At 41.9% G+C, this 21,170-nt stretch overlaps 2 protein-coding genes across 2 annotated transcripts; both read right to left on the bottom strand.

The window, feature by feature from the left end:
- Positions 1-1,214: 1,214 nt before the first annotated feature.
- On the bottom strand, positions 1,215-6,471 carry mpx (myeloid-specific peroxidase). The gene is made up of 15 exons (XM_068753214.1): positions 6,411-6,471; positions 6,240-6,324; positions 5,905-6,080; positions 5,602-5,734; positions 5,125-5,251; positions 4,830-5,036; positions 4,389-4,752; positions 3,956-4,116; positions 3,632-3,890; positions 3,378-3,548; positions 3,069-3,306; positions 2,213-2,430; positions 2,034-2,071; positions 1,710-1,805; positions 1,215-1,223 (listed from the first exon to the last, which is right to left on the bottom strand). The coding sequence occupies exons 1-15, from the start codon at positions 6,469-6,471 to the stop codon at positions 1,215-1,217; spliced, it is 2,343 nt and encodes a 780-aa protein (XP_068609315.1).
- An 11,024-nt stretch (positions 6,472-17,495) lies between these two features.
- Positions 17,496-21,092, bottom strand: mat2aa (methionine adenosyltransferase 2Aa). Its single transcript, XM_068752547.1, has 9 exons — positions 21,002-21,092; positions 20,195-20,272; positions 19,295-19,417; positions 18,904-19,016; positions 18,638-18,781; positions 18,311-18,529; positions 18,022-18,204; positions 17,697-17,830; positions 17,496-17,598 (listed from the first exon to the last, which is right to left on the bottom strand). Exons 1-9 carry the CDS (start codon positions 21,090-21,092, stop codon positions 17,496-17,498), a joined length of 1,188 nt encoding a protein of 395 aa, XP_068608648.1.
- Between the last annotated feature and the right edge of the window lie 78 nt (positions 21,093-21,170).

The following is a 21,170-nucleotide window of genomic DNA, read 5'->3' as shown; positions in this document are numbered from 1 at the left end:
CCTGTCTGGAAGTAGAGGAGGTAGCGGGTGTTTGCTGGAGAATGTCCATTAAATTGACCATATTAGTATTATAACTTGTCCAACCTTCCCCCGTACTCAGTTCCTGGTGGGCTGGTTGGAACCTCCAGTGACCTTTAATAACTGTAGTATGGTTAAAATGGGAAGCAAGTTCGTTACTAAGGAAACTGCCCTTTTATATCCTGTGAATAGAGTTCAATCATTTCAGGGTTTAACTCAGTGACAGTTTTTGGTTTATTTAGAAGTTTCCAAGTTCGTGTTGGTTTATGATAGAGAAATACTAATCAAAGAAATAAGATGTGTGTATGTTGTATGGGAAATGCAGCCCAATTATCAATCAGCAGATTGTTCGACTATTTCGCTTAAAAGAGAAAAATGGCTCCATCGAGAGGAGGCAGAAAGTACTACATCGTTTTATTTGATTAATTAGATAATTGCTCCATTGAGACTGTCAATACAATTATTGAAATCAAAATATTTTGTTACGTTTAATGTCCACCTGAAAGACATAATATTCTGTGATGTGGACTTGTAGGAAAAGCTTGAAGACAGGTTCAGTGTCTTGCCCAAGGACAGTTTGACATGTGGACAGTCAGACCTGGGATTCAAACCCCTGATCTTCTGAGCCACTCTACCACCTGAGCCCCAGCCGCCCCAGAGTGTGAATTACTGAAAACTCATGTCTTCATCAGAAGAGGTTTTTTTATTGCACGAAGCACACAATCAAATCAAACGTCTGTTCATTTTACGAAAAGATTAACCAAACTCCCCGTGTGGCCCAGGGCCTCCACAAAGAAAATAATCAATGTTAAAGATATTGCATAAGATTATTGTAACGTGATTGCCATTGCAGAGAGAGCCCAAAGCTGCAGGCAGGGTGTTCCGGTCAAGCAGCAAAGACCAGATCACCTGAGAAGAAGCTTTTGGGGGCTGAGACCGGCGACCCCCTCGGTGGACTGAAGCGATAGACGCCGGGGGGTGACGCACGCAGACACCCCCCCCCGTGGCGGCGCTGTAATGGCCTTGTTGGTTGAAGATGACCTGATGGAAATGAATTATGCTCTCTGAGGACGCATTGTGCTCGCCCAGGCTGACAGAAAAGGCAGATTGTAGCTGTGAGGAGTTCATAAATGCTGGTGGTCCAGGAGGGCCTGGCTGTCCCTGGCGGGGGGGGGGGGGGGTCCCCCGGGGGGGTCCTACTGGACCTACGGCGAAACAAACGAATGGGTCGAGCACGATTACTGTTGTTCTTCATTACACCAGAGTAAATATTTAATAAATTATACATGCTATTCTATACTTTTTCTTCTGATTTATACTTCTATTTCTATATTAGAAGGCATTTTTATTTATTTAGATGTTATTTTTCAAAATATATGATCTTCTTCGACAACACAGTGCGTTCAAATCTCTCTGTGATTAAACTGTTCCAGACCATAACGAAACATCCACCTGAGTCGATCACACTGCCTCGGGTGTCCTTTAACCTCTTATTGAACTCACAGTTTTATAACATTGTGATCAATACTCAAAATGTTCATTCATTTGTTGTGCTGTAGAAATGCGCTTGTTATATAATGCACTCAGACTAAAGCAGTAGCCCAATAATATTCTTTGTTGTGACTTGTAATGCTGTCACTATGTGAAAAGATTTAAAATTCCAAATTCTAAGTATACAATCAATATATTACCTCGTTTCCATGGAGGCCCTCGTGGCCCTCGGCATTCATCTGATGCACATTTGTTTGAGCTGGATCCTCCTGGATTGCGTTCTCCGCAGCCATGTTCTGCAAATAAAGATAAAGAAAGTAATTTAGCCTCGCAATTTAAGGAATGTAAAAAAGCGCTTGTTTTAGTAAATGAATGTTATATGTTGGAGCAAAGAACATCCACCAAATCATCAAAGTTAAGAACAACAGATGACAAATAAATTAATTTAATCTGCACTTTTAAAGAATGTATAATTTCACTGTGTTTTTCAAATGTGAGTAAAATGTTAGTCCTTAAAAACCGACCTCTGTTGCACGGACTTCGTTACAGCCGTCGCCGGAGCCTGCAAGACCAATCATCACATATGAAGAATGGGTTCTAAACATGTTATTCAAGAAGAAATAAACACAGTGGGTTCAAAAATGCTAAACCCCCCCCCCCCCCATCCCTTTGGGTTAAAGGGTTTGGTGTGGCGGTGTTTCACCTGAATCCCCGCTGCAGGCCGCCTCCCTCCAGGCTGACAGGTTCACTCTTTGGATGCTTGAACAGCGCACCAACGGGTTTCCCCTTGAGACGAGCTCGAAGACGTCTCTGGGTACAGAAGTGATGCCGGTGTTGTCACAGATGATCCTGGCCAGGGAGGCGCTGCGCAGAGCGTTCCTCTGCTGTGGCGTGAAGGTTCTCGGGCTCTCGTACCAAAGCCTGATGTTTAGAGAGAAAGAAAGAAAGAAAGAAAGAAAGAAATTCACTGCCATTGTAAATGTGAACAGCGGCCAATTGTCTTAAGCACAACACTGACTCATTTTAAAGCATATTCCTTTGTTTGTGTTTGTTTTTCTGGTAAAATAAACAAACTTTTTATACTTAAAATGTCCCATAATGCGCAAAATATACTCTTTCAAGGTTTTCAAACAAAAATTCCTCTACAGAAAACCCAGAAATGAAAAAAAAACACAAACACATTTTTTGAAGCACTGTTCGGATTTGAGGCTAAGTATGTCATCTAGACTCTAGATGTGCTCTGTCCACACACACACACACACACACACACACACGGTCAATAACAGGGCTGAAACAGACGGGTCTTTTTCTTCATGTTATTATTGTCCTCCTTGATTCTTGTTTTTTAATAAATATTGATTTTAAAATGGAGAATAAAACATTTGCGTTCCCTGGTGGTGATCTAAGCGGTCGCACCATCATAGTACGCCCCGAGTCCACGGCTGTCATGGAGACAAACACCTGAGACCATTGGACTGAAAGCAGCTTTATCTTTATCTCATATAATCTTTATACTCTGATTCATTACTGTGTGCAGCCACACCCACTCCCACACCCACCTGTCACCCACGCGGTTCCTCTTGAACTGCGTTGCAATGAGACATGCAAACAGCGGTCCCACACGGCCGCCAGTGACAAAAGGCTCCGCCACGCCTCCCATCCAGACGTCGATGTTGTCAGGCGTGCGATAGAGGTCCAGCAGCCGGCGGGCCAGGCCGGCGTTGTTCAGGACCTGAGCGAGCTGGCGCTGGTTTTGCGGCTGGGACAGTCCACAGAACTTACGCCAGGTATTGTAGCCTGCATGGTAATAAATGGATTCAACGCTGTTCTTACAATGTAAAAGGCTAAAATGAAAGAGAGGGACGCACCAGGCAAACCGTGTTCACGTCCTCTCTGCATGTTGAGCGAGCCCAGGTCCAGAGCAACGTGCTCCACGAACTGAAACAGCCTCTCCCTCACAGCGTCCACCAACATGTGGTCCTGAGTGTTCAGCTTAGCAGGACGGCCAATCAAACCGCGCAGCAGAGGGTCAATGCCACCTGAAGAGATTCAATGAAAGTCGCTGATCGTTTCAGACAGGTCGACTGATGACTTTCCACATTTCTTTCGGAATTTAGCCCACCCTCAAAGACGACTCTCCAGGGGGTGAAGAAAGACCTGTACAAAGAGACGCTGGGGAACTGACGGTGTTCCTTGTAGTTTTCACCCAGGCGGAATACATTCGGCTGGATGGTCAAGTGGGCAAAGCGGTACGCTGCCGTGGCGAAGATGTTGCCGATGGTGGGATCAATGTTGGGATTGTAGCCAGGGTAACGACCGAGCTTATTGCGGACGGCATCGTTCCCAACGATGCGCGGCAAATAGTCCCTGAACACGAATATCTAAGAGACAGAGAGATTTAGTGAACACGTCATTGTGATGTAGCTACCAGCTCAGCTGCACCTACCTGTGTGTACGCTCCCATGATCTTGCGGGCCTCTTGGTAGAGAGTCTCACTGTCCCAGCGTGGGTTAATCTTCTTCAGTTCTCTAGCCAGACGGTTATGTTCACGCACGAACAGCGTGTGGATGGAGGTCAATGCGATGTTCTCATCCTGCCGGACGTCACCTGATGGGAAGGAAGGCAAGCGTAGAGCTTAGTTACAGGTAGATGAGCCAAGCGATCATGACATCACTTCCTGTTTGCTCTAGCCCGGATGCCACACTTCAGCTATGCTCTGCTGCTGTAATAATCACCTCAAAATCACGATTTGTCTGATAGAAAATGCAATTCAAGGCAAGATGATCGAAGTAAGAGCAAAATACAATTCAGTTCTAACCTATTTATTTCTCCCAGTGTTTATAAAGCTATTCGTTACATTGAACTTCAAGATGGCTGACCTGAGATGAAACAGGGAACCTCCCTGGCTTTGGTGTCGTTGGTGATTCTTTTGCGCGTGGCGCACATTTTGACTACGAGAGGGTGGAAGGGCAGCAGCTCACGCCCGTTGTCTTTAAACTCGGTATTTACCCGCAGCAAGCCCTTATCATTGCTCAGGTTACGGAGATACTGAGAAAGTGTTTCCTCAGAGCCGTACACCTGACTGAGATCCAGGTAGGAAGTCACGGCATTCATCTGCTCTCTTTTGGCAGGTTCTCCGCCAAAATTGAAGGCCGAGTATCCCGTTCCACAAGCAGGGGCGGATCTGAACGCAGGGATGCAGCTGTCCGGGCCGGAGGGCAGCCGGGGGTCCCCAACAGGAATCTGCAGGATGAGAATGGATCATGAAGGTTAAGGAGAAAGTCTTACAACGATCTCGCTGTTTGGGTTCAGATCCTGACCGGGATGGGGACGCACGGCTCTGTTTGCTCGCAGCTCTCGTCACAGTCGACCCCGTTGCTGAAGGAGCGGATGCTGGGCGAGAACGGCGTGAAGGTCAGATCGTGGTCGTTAAACTGCCCGTAGAAGGTCACCATATGGCTGATTTGTGTGTCGTTGACCACACCTGCGTCAGTCGTGGCTAGGATGTTGTTGGACACCTGTCGCACCTGAGAGGGGAAGACGGACGTCTGGTATTCGTCCTGTCGCGGAATGAATGTACAGTAATCAAAATGTTGGTTGTGAGAATCCAAATACCAGCGGGAGGAAAAAGTTGTTGACGGTTTTATTATTGAATCCTTTCGGTTTGGAGATGCCGTCGTCATATTCGGGTGGCTGCCATCGGCTGAAGGGGATGTTGGTGGATCCTTGGCGAGGACTTTTGCTACAACAAAACAAAAAAATAATAATAATCATGCGATATTTGGAAAGGCTGCTTGAGAAACCGCATGTACGAATCTGCAGCGTGAGGCCTGAGACGGTTAGACGTATTACACAAGCGCTGTCCACACCGTTTAACCTGCTCGCATTGATTCGACACAGACTAACCGTCGTTTCCAGAATCTAAACACGCTAACGTGTGTCTGGTTAGGCTATATTACATGAGAAGAGGCATCGTGGGATGTTTTAGAATGAGGTTTGCATGTCAGAAAGCAGAGCAACAAGTAGAACCTAAATGTAATTTCTGAATGTTACTTTTCTACTTCTATCTTTTGACTTTAGCGCGTCTCTTACAGGTTGTTGCAGACACTGGTGATTGTGCGATACTTGTTCAGGTTTGGTGTGGTGTTGCAGTCTGGTAGCCTGATTCGAGCTGCACAGCCAGTTATTTCGGCGAGCTTGTCCAAATCCTCTTTAGAGAGCAAATCTGCAAGATATGAAAGACACAAGTGACACATTCGCATGCAGCGATTGTTACAGGTTTCACTGTTCTACTATGTCCACATTTTAAAGCAGTAATTAAATCATTCATCTGAGACAAGGACAGACAAGCTGTCACAGAAACTACGTGAAAAACGTGTCGTCTTTGCCGCTGACCTGTTGCGTTGAGTGACCGTTTGTGCACATGATGCATTCTTTCCTGCAGCAGACGGATGGTTTGCGCCATGTAGTCTGCGGATCTCACAGCTGAGCGCGTGTCACCGCGAGGCTGCTTCAGCATTCGAAGAGCATCATGAGGACTCACCACCTCCCGGCGGACTCGTTTCAGACTCCTGGTTGAGAGAAAAACACAAAGCTGAGCAGAAAGTTTTAATTTGAGGCATCTGTTCTTTCCTGCCGGTCCCCACAGAAACGTTGGTATGCTTTGTACGCAAGCATCTAAACTGAGGTAATTCTGTTATTTCAAGACTTGACCCATTGCCTGAACTCACTCTTGTCTGGAGTACGTGTATGCGTCATCTACAATTCGCTTTGCCTCTTGAAAACAGTTTTGAAGAAGAGGACTGCCAAGATATTCTGCAAAGATTAAAGACACTGGCAAAATAAATACATGAAACAAGTAGATTTGGAAACATTTCTGCGATGTGAAGGTTGTGGCTTGCCTGCTTTGGAGTCTCCAGGTTGCAGGTACAGACCCGCAATAAGAAGGACGGAGAGAAGCATCTCTACAACAAAAACACAAACGTCAGGAGGAAAACTAAATTCATTTTCTGAATCAATCTAAGTGCACAGAAACTATTTCTGCAGCATTAAGTGGCAAAAAATATATATATCAAAGTGTATAAAAATAATCTGCCTACCTGAGTCTGTGCAGAAAAATGCAGAGATTTCAGATTCTCTTGGAGATCTGGAGTTAGCGACGTTGTTCTCCTTTATATTCTTGTGAGACTGATGCCTCGCCCTTTGGGTTGTACAGGTGAAGCTACTGTAAAATACAGTTCCTTCTTCCTTCTCCGTTCTGTCACTCATTTCTCCTGGCACCAGATAGGACTGATTATTTAGTTAGAAAGCCACAAAGCAATTTATAACTGCCTACCATAACAGCGTCATAATATCCTGCACTTATCAGCATTTCATTTTAAACTCTTAGATTGTTATGAAGCTATTTGAATTGTTTGCGAATTATTAATTTTAATATTAATAGCAGTTTGTTAAAAACAATTGACATTCAGATCATGAAATTGATCTAAATTAGTCGAATTGTTCAATTTTCAACCATTTTACAAATTTCCTTAATTGTAATTGAATTGCTTTGATTTTTGAAGACATGTTGGTGAATTTTATTATTTTTTTGCTGACTAACTATAGAACAAAAACAGGAATTCGAGATTTCTCTTGCGCTTTTTTCACTTGTTTCGAGGTGTCGTCATGCCGTAGCCGACGGACTTCAGTCTTTCCACACAGAAACCGATGAACTTGAGCAAGTAGTCGAAAAGAGGAAGCAGAAAACGTTTAACCGTGTTCCTTTTGTTAAATCTTCATGGTAGGTTAAGGTTTGTAGTTCAAACCAGTGTTGTATTAAGTAAAGGTCTTAGCCACGAAGCAGCATGGGTAAATAAGGAATGGATTGTTTTTGTGAGGCATGGTTGTGCAATGAGGAAAAGGAAAGACAGAGGCATGGTCAAGCATTGGGTTACCGCAATAATGCGTGAGTGTGTTTGGGCAGGGACTGCTGCAGTTGCTGTATACAAAACTTGTCATGAAAAAAACTAATGATATTATTTCACCATCACTGACAGTTAAACCCAAAATTTGTTGCCGTCCCTTTTCCAGCAGTTGGAACTGAATGGAGTGAAAAACATGAGTAATATTTCCGTGTGGGACGTTTAAATGTAGAACAGTCAAAAGCAACGTATAATGTAGCTAAAATAAAAGAATTAAACAATGACTTAAGTATCTGTCCATGCAGCAAGATAACTTTACTTAGCAAGTTAAAAAATAAATCAGTCATAAAGGGGACCGATATGAACTATCATGTAAAATGTCTTCTGGATCTGATCCAGAATGAGGTCAGGAAAATATATGAATGTTCAACATTAAAACTCCATTTATGGATTTACAAATCAGTTAAACATCAACTCTGATTCACTTTTACCTTTCATGGTTGGTGTATAAAGATACCAAGAACAATCTAGAACCTTTTGGTGCTGATCCAGATCACCATGTGGACGGTGTAATTTGTAATTTAATTTATCTTGCACTAATGCTGCACTGATGGCAGTTTGGACCTCGTGGCAAGTTCTTTTTTATTTGAAGTAGAAAAAAAGACTGGAATCATTTTTCTCTTATAGCTGTGTAAGAGATAGGGTCTGGGGCTTTTTTTAGCACCTGTCTCTCGGCAAATCGTTAGGTGTGCAACACCTACAGAAAGGTTTCACACACTCCTGTTCCATCTTTAAAGGAAGTGGAAAAAAGCAGAAATAACAGCGATGGCTGAAACTTGTTAGTCAACCGTAAGGTTTAGCAAGCTATTATATTTCTCCAGTGGCTTGGCCAGTGAGCTGCAGCAGTCACATATGACATTTAGCGTGCAATGTGGAAACTCCACTTTTCTAATGCAGTAATCAATCAAAGTCAGAACAACAAGTGATACATGGTAAAACCATTCCACAACAACGCCTCGCCGTCGGGGCTGCTGCTGAGCGGTGCAACTCTCCAACGGTGTGGGAAAGATTGCTGTTTGAATGATTTAGGAGAAATATATGAACAGAAACTTTAGTTTAACAGCAGACTACACCCTTACTAAGAGGATCTCAAGGAAGCAGTTTGCCGCAGGGTGGGAACAGTCAATACAGCCTGACTACATCAGACAGGAGGGTCCAACGTGCAGGAAAGCAATTCCTATCCATTAGAGATGAAACTTTGTCAGTAAGTAGAAAACCTCAATGTTCATCCTCCAGATACACGATTGAAAAATATTTATAGAAAAAGTGCCGCAAACTAAAGCGATCAATAGTGCCGTCTACACCAGAACTCCAGGAGGAAGAAAGTTGGCTAAATAGATAATAACTTCACCTGTTAGGGGTGTAGCATTATCTGTGTGCTTTGGGCTGGGCCCAATAAAAAGTCACTCTCAACTGTGAAGTTTTATTACCCCCCAATGTAATGTCAAGCTGTGACACCGAGCTAATTCTGGTGCATTTACGGTTCTGATTTATTAATGTGCAAGAAAAATAAAGTTTCCTCTCACCGCTTATCCATCTTACATAACTGAAAGTGAACTTTGTTCGTCAGACATCTGTGGCCACTACGACATTTAGAAAAACACAATCACCAAACACAATCACTGCCCAATTGCATTAGTTTAAAAGCCACGTTTTTGCAGCCCCCCCCCCCCCCCCCTATATTTACTTGTACTAATATTGTAATTTCTGTCTTCAACAAAGGCCACAGAATCCCATTGTTGCAGGTGCATTAGATCAGACAATCGCAGCAAGGAATGTCAGAGTGATTTCACAAGCTGAAGCAGCACATGGAAAGTGCACCAATTCATAAAGCGAGATGGAAAATGCTGTCAAAATGAACAAAAAGGCTTGTCATGAAAGAACTATCATTACACTAGGTACACGGAGAACTAATTCAAGCAAACACACAAACTGCGTTCTATTGTTACTCTCTTTCAGCACCTCTTGAGTCAGTTTTGACTTCCTCTTAAAAGTCTGTTAAAGGCCACTCGCTGTACGCCAAGCAGGAAGAACAGCTCTGTTGTAAAAGCAGCAGCACGGGGGTCAGTGCCATTTCTGGCCTCAAGATGGTTCCATTTACTGTCTAGCTAAAAAAAAAATACCACATTGGAGACATGCTCCAGATTTGGGATTACATAAAGGACGTAAAAAAAACTACCCGTCATAAAGAGAAGTTGAGAAAGACCGTTCAAACATCTTCACAAAATCAAGATAAATAGCATTTTACGGTTTTTGCAGCTTCCAGGGCAAAGGCGGCAGCAAGAAAAGCACAATCTCTACTTTGCAGCAGCGCCCCAGTTCGGATATTTGAGGATTTTTTTTTCTGCGGCTATGATTAAGAAATATCTAGAATTCTACTCTGTGAAACAACAGCTGATGGAGAAGGATTATTTTGTTCCATGTTGTACCCAGGTGGCCTCAGGATCAGACAAAAGGAGGAGAAATTATTTCAAAATGTGACTCCATGATTTGGACTTGCAGATTTGCTTTACTCTGACCGGCCTGGGAAAAGATTTTGGAGTTCTAATTTTTGATTGCGTCAATATTTTTGAATTTGTGTATGCAATTCCTGAACTCCCTTTTGAAATTCTCTCTTGTTGACTGGTGTTTGTTCAGCAGTTTTTTTTTTACTATTATTACTTTTGTCTAGAAATATTGAACTGTCTAAAGGTCTACAGAAATACGGAACAAGCAGATGACTTTGATCAGAAATATCTCTGAGTCTGATATGAAAACAGAAAATTCAACACAATTAGGGAACGGTTTAAAAATAAATTGTATTACATGTAAAAATCCTTGAAGGAAACATGTCACTGTTAACGCTGCCCTATGATGGACTGTTATTGATACTGATGAGTATAACCTGTCTTTCTTCTTTTATTTCTTCCTTTGTATAATTTATTCATATTTTATGTACTTTATGATAGTAAATGTTTTGTTTCTTTTTACTCTTTATAACTTTGAATCCAGGACTCTTTGGTAGAAGAGATCTTGCGTCTCAATGGGACTTTCCTAGCTATAAAAAAAAAAGGATAAGGAAAAGAAAAAATGATTTATTTGTGTGCGAGCCTTTCAACATGGGGATGCCCACATTGTGGTGCCTATTTCTTATCAAAATGAGAGCCTGCTTCCTGCTTGACTGCGGTGAGTCACATTTGTGAGGTGAAGTGTTTGTCCGGCACACAAACAGTATGGATGTTATGCAAGATGATGTTAATCTCCGTTACCATAAACCATTGCTAGTTTATTATCACAGGTCCAGATAGAGAGGCAAACAATCATTCACACTCATGGTTAATTTAGAGTCACCAATATTACATGTTTCTGGTGTTGGGAGGAAACCAGAAAGAACCAGAACTAGTATAATGGAAACAATTAGAAAAGCACAAACCTCCACCAAGCAGCTCGTTCCCCTCCTAACTGGATCTACACCATCCACATGGTGATCTGGATCAGCACCAAAAGGTTCTAGATTAGGTTGTTCTTGGTATCTTTATACACCAACCATGAAAAGTCAAAGTGAATCAGAGTTGTTTATTTTTAACTGATTTTTGAATCCATTAATGGAGTTTAATGTTAAAATGTAATATTTTTTCCTGACTTCATTCTGGATCAGATCCAGGAGACATTTTTCATGATAGTTCATATTATGACTGTGATTTGTGGTGAGTTGCTCTTCAACATGGAGAGGAGCCAATTGAGGTGGCTGTAAGGACATCTAGTGAGGTCACCTTCCAGGGGAGGTGTCCATCAACTGAGAAGACCTCAAAGCCGACCCCAGGACACTTTAGAGGAATTATATCTCTCGGCTGGCTTGATAACGCCTTTGAATTCCTCCCGGAAGAGCTAATGGAGGTGGCTGGGGAGAGGGCTGTCTGGGCCTCTCTGCCCCCACGACCCGGATCCGGATAAGCGGACGACGATGTGTACAAGTAATCCAATTTCTTTTTTTATTAAAATAAATAAAAAAACATCCAAAATGGAAACTTCTGTTACAGCCATACTTTAATGAGGATGTGATTATTTGTACAGCTTCTTTAAAGAGCGGGCTACTTCTGCTTTCAGTATCATTTTTGCCAGGGTTAGAATGTTCACTTCAATATTTCTAAATGTTTCATTTTGTATCCAGTTATGAATGAACAAAAACATTTGAACTAACTTGCTTTCTAATGACATTAAATTATTTAATTCAATCTGAAACAAAACAAGACATCTTTCTTTCTTTGACTTTGTTTCACTGCTTGTCTGCACGATGGTCACTGATGCTGAATACATTTAAGCCTCTAATGATAGTAATTCATATAATGTGTGCTTCAGTGAGGTTCGCACAAATACAGCTGTTAGAAATAGCGGGCTACTTCTGCTTTCAGTATCATTTTTGCCAGGGTTAGAATGTTCACTTCAATATTTCTAAATGTTTCATTTTGTATCCAGTTATGAATGAACAAAAACATTTGAACTAACTTGCTTTCTAATGACATTAAATTATTTAATTCAATCTGAAACAAAACAAGACATCTTTCTTTCTTTGACTTTGTTTCACTGCTTGTCTGCACGATGGTCACTGATGCTGAATACATTTAAGCCTCTAATGATAGTAATTCATATAATGTGTGCTTCAGTGAGGTTCGCACAAATACAGCTGTTAGAAATAGCCTTTGGAAGATTTTAAACTTAATGCTTATTTCATTTTTACTTGAATAAAGAGAAATAAGAAATGTTAAATCAATACTTCTACTATTTCCTGAGTCTTTTTTAATTTAATTTTTATATACAGTATAAGTAACAATACTTTTTTTCACATCTGAATGTCACCCTGACTCCCGATTGTCCTCAGTTACAACTCATTTGTAGTGGAGTAGATCATATTATACAGACAAAACTGCAACGTGTGTCAATGGTCAAGACCAAAAGAAATGCAAACTGAGGGACGTGACACAAGAAATGTAAATAATACTGACATTATATTTATTAAAATATCTGAAAGTGAGCAATGGCAGGTTTATGTACCTTGTTAGGAGAAACTACATGTGAAACCTGGCTAATATTATACAGTGGGTAACAATGAAAAGAAACGGTTCCTCTAAGTCTCATCACAGAAGTATGAATTTGGGAAGTTGGTTGCTTCCCATTAAATTCTGGCTGGTGGGGGCTACAAGTAGATCGATGGGTCTGGTCAAATACCAGCTGCTGTCACTTTGCAGCACAGACAGGAGAAGGTATTTGACGAAGAGCCTGAAATCGACAAAGGATGGCCTTACCGAAGATTGCTTTGCTTCTCCTCGCTTGTCTTGAAAGCTGTGGTGAGACTGATCGATTATCATCAGCTGATGAATTACAAATGAAATGATGAGTCGTGATAAAATAATGATATTACCTCGACAGCGCAGACTTCAGACTTCAACATCAACCGTCTGCAAGATGTTCCAGATGCCCTGAGAGCAGTACGTTTATGAGTATTTGGTTCTTACAATAAATATTATATTTGGCTGTAACGTGACAAAATACATATTTTGATAATGATGTGTAATAAAAATGTTTAAGAAATTCTGGATGTGATTTATAAAAACACTTATAATTGAATTGGTGGTGGAATTATTCAGATCCTTCTGAGTAAAAGTAAAGGCATAATTTTTTTAACTTGTTATCTACTTACAAAAGGACTTTATGTAATTTGCACGAACTGCTGCAGCTCTGGAGGCTGAATGATTATATTTCATATACAGTTTAACCTTAAAGTGGAAATGACTAAGACATCTGAAAGGTGGCACGACGCCACCGGCAAAGTCTTTAGAAAAACATTAAATGTATCAATTTAATCATGTTTTTCATGAGAAATAAATGTGTCAAAATTAATGCAATCTTTAATCCAGTGGAGCTGATTCAGCCACAAATTTGTTCTCCCTCTTGAAATATGATTTTGTTGAACTTTGAACGCAGCAAACTTGATATCAACAAATGTCCCTTACGAATTTAAGAACTTATAACGAGGCATGTGTAAGAGATGAAAACCTGCTGTTGACTGTGCAACATTGATTTCAGACTCAGAACGGGGACACCTGTAAGGACTGCACACAAATATTTGAACTCCTTGCTGATCTTTCTTCCAATGAAGACTTCCAGGTGAGTACAATAGAGTAAGACGCAAACACATTCCAGATGATCAATATTTGATCAGTGATATTATTACTAATGCTGTGAATGTCCATATTCATAGGTCAAGATTAAAATACACCCCGTGTTATCTCAAGTACTCATGAAATGAAATAAAACAGTATTAAAAGCTGGAATTAAATTCCAACTGTTCTTTTATCAGCTGAAGTGCATTCATGGTATTAATAAATGAAAATGATTTGTAATTAGTCACACACTGTGAAACTCCCTCTCCCTAACACACACACACTGAACCACTTCCTGTTTAAATCACACTGACTCTCCTCACACCGGGCTGAGAGACCACACGCCTCATAAAACATGTAATTTCAGAAAAAGCTTGCGGATGCCATTGACAATATGTGTGAAATGCTACCTGTGGGTCCTGCTAAATACTGCAAAGAAGAGTTGGAGAAGATTCTCCCACCGGTAATCAACCTCATTACCGCTGTAATGGTAAGTTGCATGTTTGATTCGTCATCAGGAGGGTATGAAGGGTGCAATAACAATGGCGAGTTCTGCAGTCTCTGCTGCTGCCGCTTGAGTTTTTCATCGGGCGCTGTCCCATTTTGCAGAAACCAGCTGAAATCTGTCAATTCATTGGGCTTTGTAGCTCCAACGGACAGGAACAGGGCGAGATGCTCCAGTATTTTATCAAGGAATTTCAGGTGCTGCAAGAAGCCATGGGAAGTGTAGATGTCAATGAGGTACAGCTTTAAGACATTAATGTAAGTTTATATAATAAAAGGCCGCAGTTTGATTCTTGTGTTTTACTCCCGCTACTGTTTGCGTGGCGTCAATAAGGTGGAGACCTCAAAACAGTGCACCATCTGCATTTTTACAGTCAAGGCTTTGGAGGGCTTGCTGCCGAGACAAAGGACGGAAGTAAGTAATGAAGGCTCTATAAATGAGGGAACATGAACAAACATCCCATAGCTTCGTCCTGCACACAGACATGCATGTCTAAATGCACACAGAGGAAGCGACCAGCTGTTCCTGAAATGATGTACCATCCTCTTTTTGGCTGTTTTTCTCCTGCAGGCTGCGGTGATTGAGGCCATGCAGAAGATTTGTCATATTGTGCCCTTCGTCTACCGGCGTCAGTGTGAATCTGTGATTAGCAAGTTCATTAAGACTGTGGTCGATGCCATCGTGAGCCACGCCACGCCCCAGGCCATCTGCACTCTTATCCAAATGTGCAAAGGGCAGGAGGATCCTCTTCAAGGTCAGTCTGCTTATTACTCGAGTCGTGGTTTTGTTATTATCTACTTTACGGACTGAAAATATTCATTTTTTTCTTCAGTGACCTTTTGCTAAGGCTAAGCAAGGGTAGCTTGAATAGTGCGTAGTATTACAGACATATAAAATAAAACAAATTGGAATATGTATAAATATGTCACAGGAACTGGGACCAGTAATGTTTTTAATTTGAATATTTATCTTGTATTATTATAATTTCCCTGTTTTTCTCCCAGATGCATGCACTCTGACATCATACAGGTGCAGCGACGTTAAGACTGCCCTTAAATGTGGTGTAAGTACCTGGCTGATAAAGCAGAAGCTGGGCTTATTTAGTTTCTGAATGTTGACCAGCAGCCATGTTTGACCGCCGTCTTCTCTGCGTAGACGCTGCGCTATTGTCAGAAATTTGTCTGGAAGTCCCATAACTACAAGCTTTAATATGTTAAGGTAGGTAAGACAGTTATTACAAGAGTATGATAGAAATACAAATACAATGAAATATAAAATATCTCAGTTTGTCTTCAGGATGGGGCTTAAAGATATGGCAAGCTTGGCGTCCCTGTGGATTATCCCACCCGTTCAGCGTCAGACTGCAGCTGCTCGGCGACGCCAGTGGCGTTCCACTGATTTGATATCTCGCTGCACTCTGTGATCACCCTATGCATGCAGGACCGTTCTATTCTTAAAGTTTTGTAACTACGCATTTTGTATTAACTTTACCTGCTATAAATTAGGTTTAGTTATTTAATTTTCTTTACTGAGGTTTAAACTCACCATGTTGTCATTCACATGAATGTTGTTAAATAAAGTGTGATACAAGCTGTGAGAGGTCAATAAGTTATTAATAAAAAAGAAAAAGATTGGTCAATGTTCCGTGTCAACATCCTATTTATGATCAGCAAACTATATTTTAACTGCATTCACAGATTTAAATCTCCAGTCAGTTTATTGGATATGTTTCGGACCTGAAGTTTCAACATGAAATACGCTAAACGCATTTTTTTTTTTAACTAAAATGTGTGTTTTTAATTTATATTCTGCACGAGGGAACAATCAATGTTTTAGTCGATACTGAATCCATCGTCACTGAATCACACAAATTTGCTTCATGGTATAAATAAATAGTCAAATGTCAAACAAATTAGCAAGAGAAGAGTGAAATTTATTTGAAAGAGAAATCATAAAAAAATGAATCAGAATAATCAGTATCAGTTATTGAAGGAAAACCCCCGGGAAGACAGATGAGAATATTCAGAAACCACATATACACGCCTACTGTTTTACCTGTATATATGACAGAGAGAAAAAGATTTTTATAACTTCTATATCGACTGTAAACAGGCTGGTTTTTCTGTATAACACCAACCAAACGATTTGTCTGTAGAACAGCTAGACGATGCAAGTAAATGGTATAATCTGTTTTCAATCTTTATCTTTCAGGTTCAATCTTTATCGGTGTGAAAGGACAAAATAACAGCTGGCGTTTCCTATAATGAACAGAAGCGAGCACAAGGTGGCGCCAGAAGGACCCAACTAAAAATGTCACAATAATGATACCCAAGTAGGGAAAAACAAGAGAAACTAGAAAAGCACTCGGAGAGCGCAGACCTCCACCTGTTCCTTGTAACATTCCAAACATTTCCTTAAAATATCATCAAGATCCGTCTGCAACCTTTTGAGCTATGTTGCTAAAATCCAGACAGACAAAGTCTGATTGATTCCAGCTAATGAACGATGAGATGTGTGGCTTATGGGGTAATAAACACACACATTTCTAAAAAGAAATACTGCAATTTTAAGATTTACATTTGTTTAGGCAGGTGAGGATGTGGGAACATGTGACTGACTGTAAAACTGTTGAAAATGTTTGGTTGCAACCAATCTGCAATGCCACTGTAAAAAATGATGTCATATATATATAGTGTTGCCTGAAGTAAAGGCAGCCCCTACCCAGGAGCGACTGAGCCCGGGTATCTCTGCAGCTACACCCAGAGCCACTCTCAGGAAGGGGGGGGCTCAAGCTTTCTCTTAATCAAGGTCACCAGAACACTATTGAGTGATTTCACGATGCAGTCCTGTGTTACCACGAGGCCATTAGCAGCTTCTGGTGCTACAACAAGGTGACCTGACAGAAAAACACAGGCCTGAATAGACATTGTGTGAGAAAATGAGGAGGTCGGGGCAAACACCGGAAAGATGTTCCATAAATTGAAAGAATGGAAGATGTCAGCTGCAGATACTTTGTTTTCAAGAGGAAGCGTCAGAAGATGGTAAAATATGCCATCGATACTTAGCAGATCTGAGGAGATTTACGTTCTTCTATTTCAAGTGTCAGGATATTAGATCATTACTAATCAGAAGACAAACGAGCTGAACCAGCAGCAGAAAGGCTGAGTGTGTAAGTGCTACTGGTCCGTGGTGTTGGTATAATTTATTACCTTATACTCTGAAATAATATACGTCTCTCTTGGAAAGTTGTGCAATACTAACTACTGTAAAGGCTATCTTATCAAGTCATAGATGTGAGAAGAGGAGGACGACTTTAGACAGACACACATTTAGCTGTGGTACGCCTGAAGCGCACTGGGAGATTAGAGGAGGCGGGGTTTAGTATTTCAGCTCCTTAGGCAGCTCCCACGAAAAGTTGTCGCGACCAAAGTGCCCGTAAACTGCTGTTTTCTGGTAGATTGGCTTCTTCAGGTCAAGATCCCTGAGGCAGGAAATAAGTGCAACTCTCATAAATGTCGAGGAAGCATAAAACACGCACAAGTAAATGCCCCTTTGATGAAATTAGACGCAACAGGATACCTCACAATGATTCCTGGACGGAGGTCAAAGTTCCTCTGCACAATTTCCAGCAGCTCTTTCTCACTCTTCTGGGAGGTTCCATAGTGGAAGATGGAGACAGAGAGTGGACGGGCGATTCCAATGGCATAGGAGACCTAGAAGAGAGCACACGATAACAACAGCGCTAACCGAGACACACGCAGACGCAGACGCAGACGCAGACGCAGACGCAGACGCAGATGCAGACGCTGCATTGGGATCATGCCTCATATACTAAAGTGATTTGATTTTCTGAAACACATTTTTGGAAATAAAACAACGTGGTCTTTGATACTGATAAACTCACCTGGACCAGCACACGCCTGCAGAGTCCAGCTTTCACGAGAGATTTGGCCACCCAGCGAGCAGCATACGCAGCAGAGCGATCCACCTTAGTGTAGTCCTTTCCAGAAAAAGCTCCGCCTCCGTGGGCACCCCACCCGCCGTAAGTATCGACGATGATCTTCCGCCCAGTCAGACCGGCATCGCCCTTTGGGCGGGGAACGCGGTAAAGTTCTTGTTTTGTTACGAAGCCCAGCTTCAACATTCAACACAACTAAAGCCTACTGTTCTATTCCATGATATCCCCGTCTCACCTGAGGCCCCCCAACGACGAAGCGGCCGCTGGGCTGCAGGTGGTATACGGTTTCATCATCCAGGTACTGGCTGGGAACCACAGCTTTCACCACCTGCTCTTTCAGGCATCGGTGCATCTCTTCTAAACCGACGTGCTGGTCGTGCTGCACAGACACCACGACAGTGTGGACACGCAGCGGAACCATCGCACCCCGATCCTGCCTGTACTGGACGGTCACCTGGGAGGGGCAAAAGGTAAAATGTGTCCGCGTTGCCATCGGGCAAAGAACAATAGCAATGAAGGGTAATAAAGATGGGAAAATGAAAATAGCATCTCCTCAACTGACCTGAGTTTTGGAATCAGGTCGGAGCCACGGCAGCGTTCCATCACGACGCAGCTCAGCCATCTTGGCGTTGAGCTTGTGGGCCAAGACGATAGTGAGGGGCATGCACTCCTCGGTCTCGTCAGTGGCGTAGCCGAACATTAGACCCTGTGAGAGGTGCAGCCACAGACCACAGCATGAAATAAGGGTGAAAACATCATCATCATCGTCATCATCAACTGGCTCGAGCTGGAGACAGAAAGGTAAAGATAGCGGCGGGCATATTTGACCTGGTCACCGGCGCCCACGTCCTCGTCTTTTCGATCCAGGTGCACACCCTGAGCGATGTCAGGCGACTGCTGCTCCAACGCAACCAGCACATTACAGGTCTTATAGTCAAAGCCTGTTGATCCACGTAACAAAGATTCAGATGAAATATTTCCCCTCGGCCTTCAACACGATGCAAATGAATGTTTCTTCTATTCTGGAACGGGTCTAACAAGGTGTACATGTGAGAGGCGACGCCGTCACACCGGAGGCTGTAGACGGGGACAGAACCGGCTCGTTCAATCACACGAGCCGGTTCAGACATGACCCATGTGTACGTCACAATTTCCATCCACCCATCCATCGATGTGATCTCTCTCTCTCTCTCTCTCTCTCCAACTTTCATTGCTGTACCTTTGCTGGAGTCATCATAGCCAATATATTTGATTGTATCCCTGACAATCTTCTGGTAGTCAACAACAGCGCTGGAGGTGATCTCCCCCAGCAGGAGGATCATCCCCGTCTTAGCAGCAGTCTCTGAGGACACAAGGACACACAGGGACACACAACTCACAGGACCGTCTGCAAGAAACGCTCCCATGCATGTTACAAAAACTTTCATTCCAGCAGCTATCCGATTTTCTGACACATATTCGGTAAACATTTCATATGTAGGTCAACAAATATGACCAAGCAAAAATTAGTGAGATAATGTGCTATTCACATCGAGGCATGCAGGCGGATGTTGACATAAACTAGCTCAATTGCTGTCAAACACCGGTGAGACGAATGTCGTGATCTTGGTGCAAGCACGCACTTGTAGAAGGAGGAGGAGGAGTGTGAGGAAGATCAACTTTATTCATGCCACATATTTCCTTCCCTACTCCAAATATTTTGGATGCTTTGTACATGGTTCATTCTAATGCAAATTGAAATGAGGTCCGTTCCAGTGCAGCTGTCAAGACAGGATAAGATATATTGGGACTGAGACAGGTTTAACAGGCACTGCAGCAAGTTTTAGAATGCTGCCATATATATACACCCAAAGAACTACACCAAAGAGCACTCATTCATCCAGTTAATGTCTGTTAATATGCATTATACATTATCTATTATTCACAGGGGTAAGGTTTATCACAAAACAACATAACTTCATGAATTCATGAATTATTTTACCTCATTGATGTAAAATGTCTTTCCCCTCATGATCATTAATTTTGTCTCCTTTGATTTCTGCTTTGAAACACGGGTTTCATCGATAAATGTTAACATGAGCTGCTCTGGTTCAGCCTGCTTCCGTGTCTGGACACTCACCACAGGCCACTTTGGCATTCGGGTCTTGCTTGAGGTATGCATCCAGCACAGCATCGCTGATCTGGTCACAAATCTTATCTGAGTAAAACAACAGTATTTTACTATGTTTGCCTGTATGCATCAAAAACACATCAAGGTCATGTCATTATTCAGCTTTTCAAGAAAAAGGAAAATTGCGGTGTAAAATTATACCATTACCGTAATTACAATTTTATCTCAGTAAGGCGTGTGATGTATATTCAAGCTTAAATAAAACTAATTAAATATGTTGGCTTCTGAGAAATACTGCAGTTTGAATGAACCAGTTCTGTCGACTGTGTCCAAGATCGCACAGAATAAAGTACTTGCATCTCCCTTCCTGAAATATACAGATATAAGTGCATTCTAGTGCATCTAGTGTTTAGATTAGATTTTAATATAATTAAAATTAAAATTCTATTTGCAGTAGTCAGTGTTCAAGATGTGTTTAAATGCAAGTCTACCATCACTAACAGAGGAGCAGCACATAGCTTCTGACATGACTTGCTCTTAAAATATCCATAAATGTAAGAATTACTGCAGTATTGTTGTATTAAACTTGTTAATATTGCACAAGACGCAGTATTTAGGATCAATAGTTTCTCACAGTTATTTAGAACGGCTTATAAGTGAACATCTGTAGTACCTGCCAAAAGAGATTGATATTTGACAGATAACCCATGTGTCCGTCTGTTCGTCGAAGGAAATTACGTGTTTCCGTTTAATTATTAGGGCCAACGGATAAACTACTTCACACAGACAGGAAGTTTGTTAGAAGTTCAAACTTACCAGGGTGTCCTTCTCCCACTGACTCTGACGTGAAGAGAAAACAGTTATCGATGAGCGGGTCGTCATGGTAACCGTTTGTCTGGCTGTTCATTTTTTTTAAAGCTTTATTTTATTGTATTTTATTCTGAGAGGTTCGGAGGCTGATCAGGATGCGCAGTCTTTAACAGCT

This window comes from Brachionichthys hirsutus, chromosome 19 (genome assembly GCF_040956055.1).
Source record: "Brachionichthys hirsutus isolate HB-005 chromosome 19, CSIRO-AGI_Bhir_v1, whole genome shotgun sequence".
In the NCBI taxonomy this organism is placed as follows: Eukaryota; Metazoa; Chordata; class Actinopteri; order Lophiiformes; family Brachionichthyidae; genus Brachionichthys; species Brachionichthys hirsutus.
This window is presented reverse-complemented; position numbering and strand designations above follow the sequence as displayed.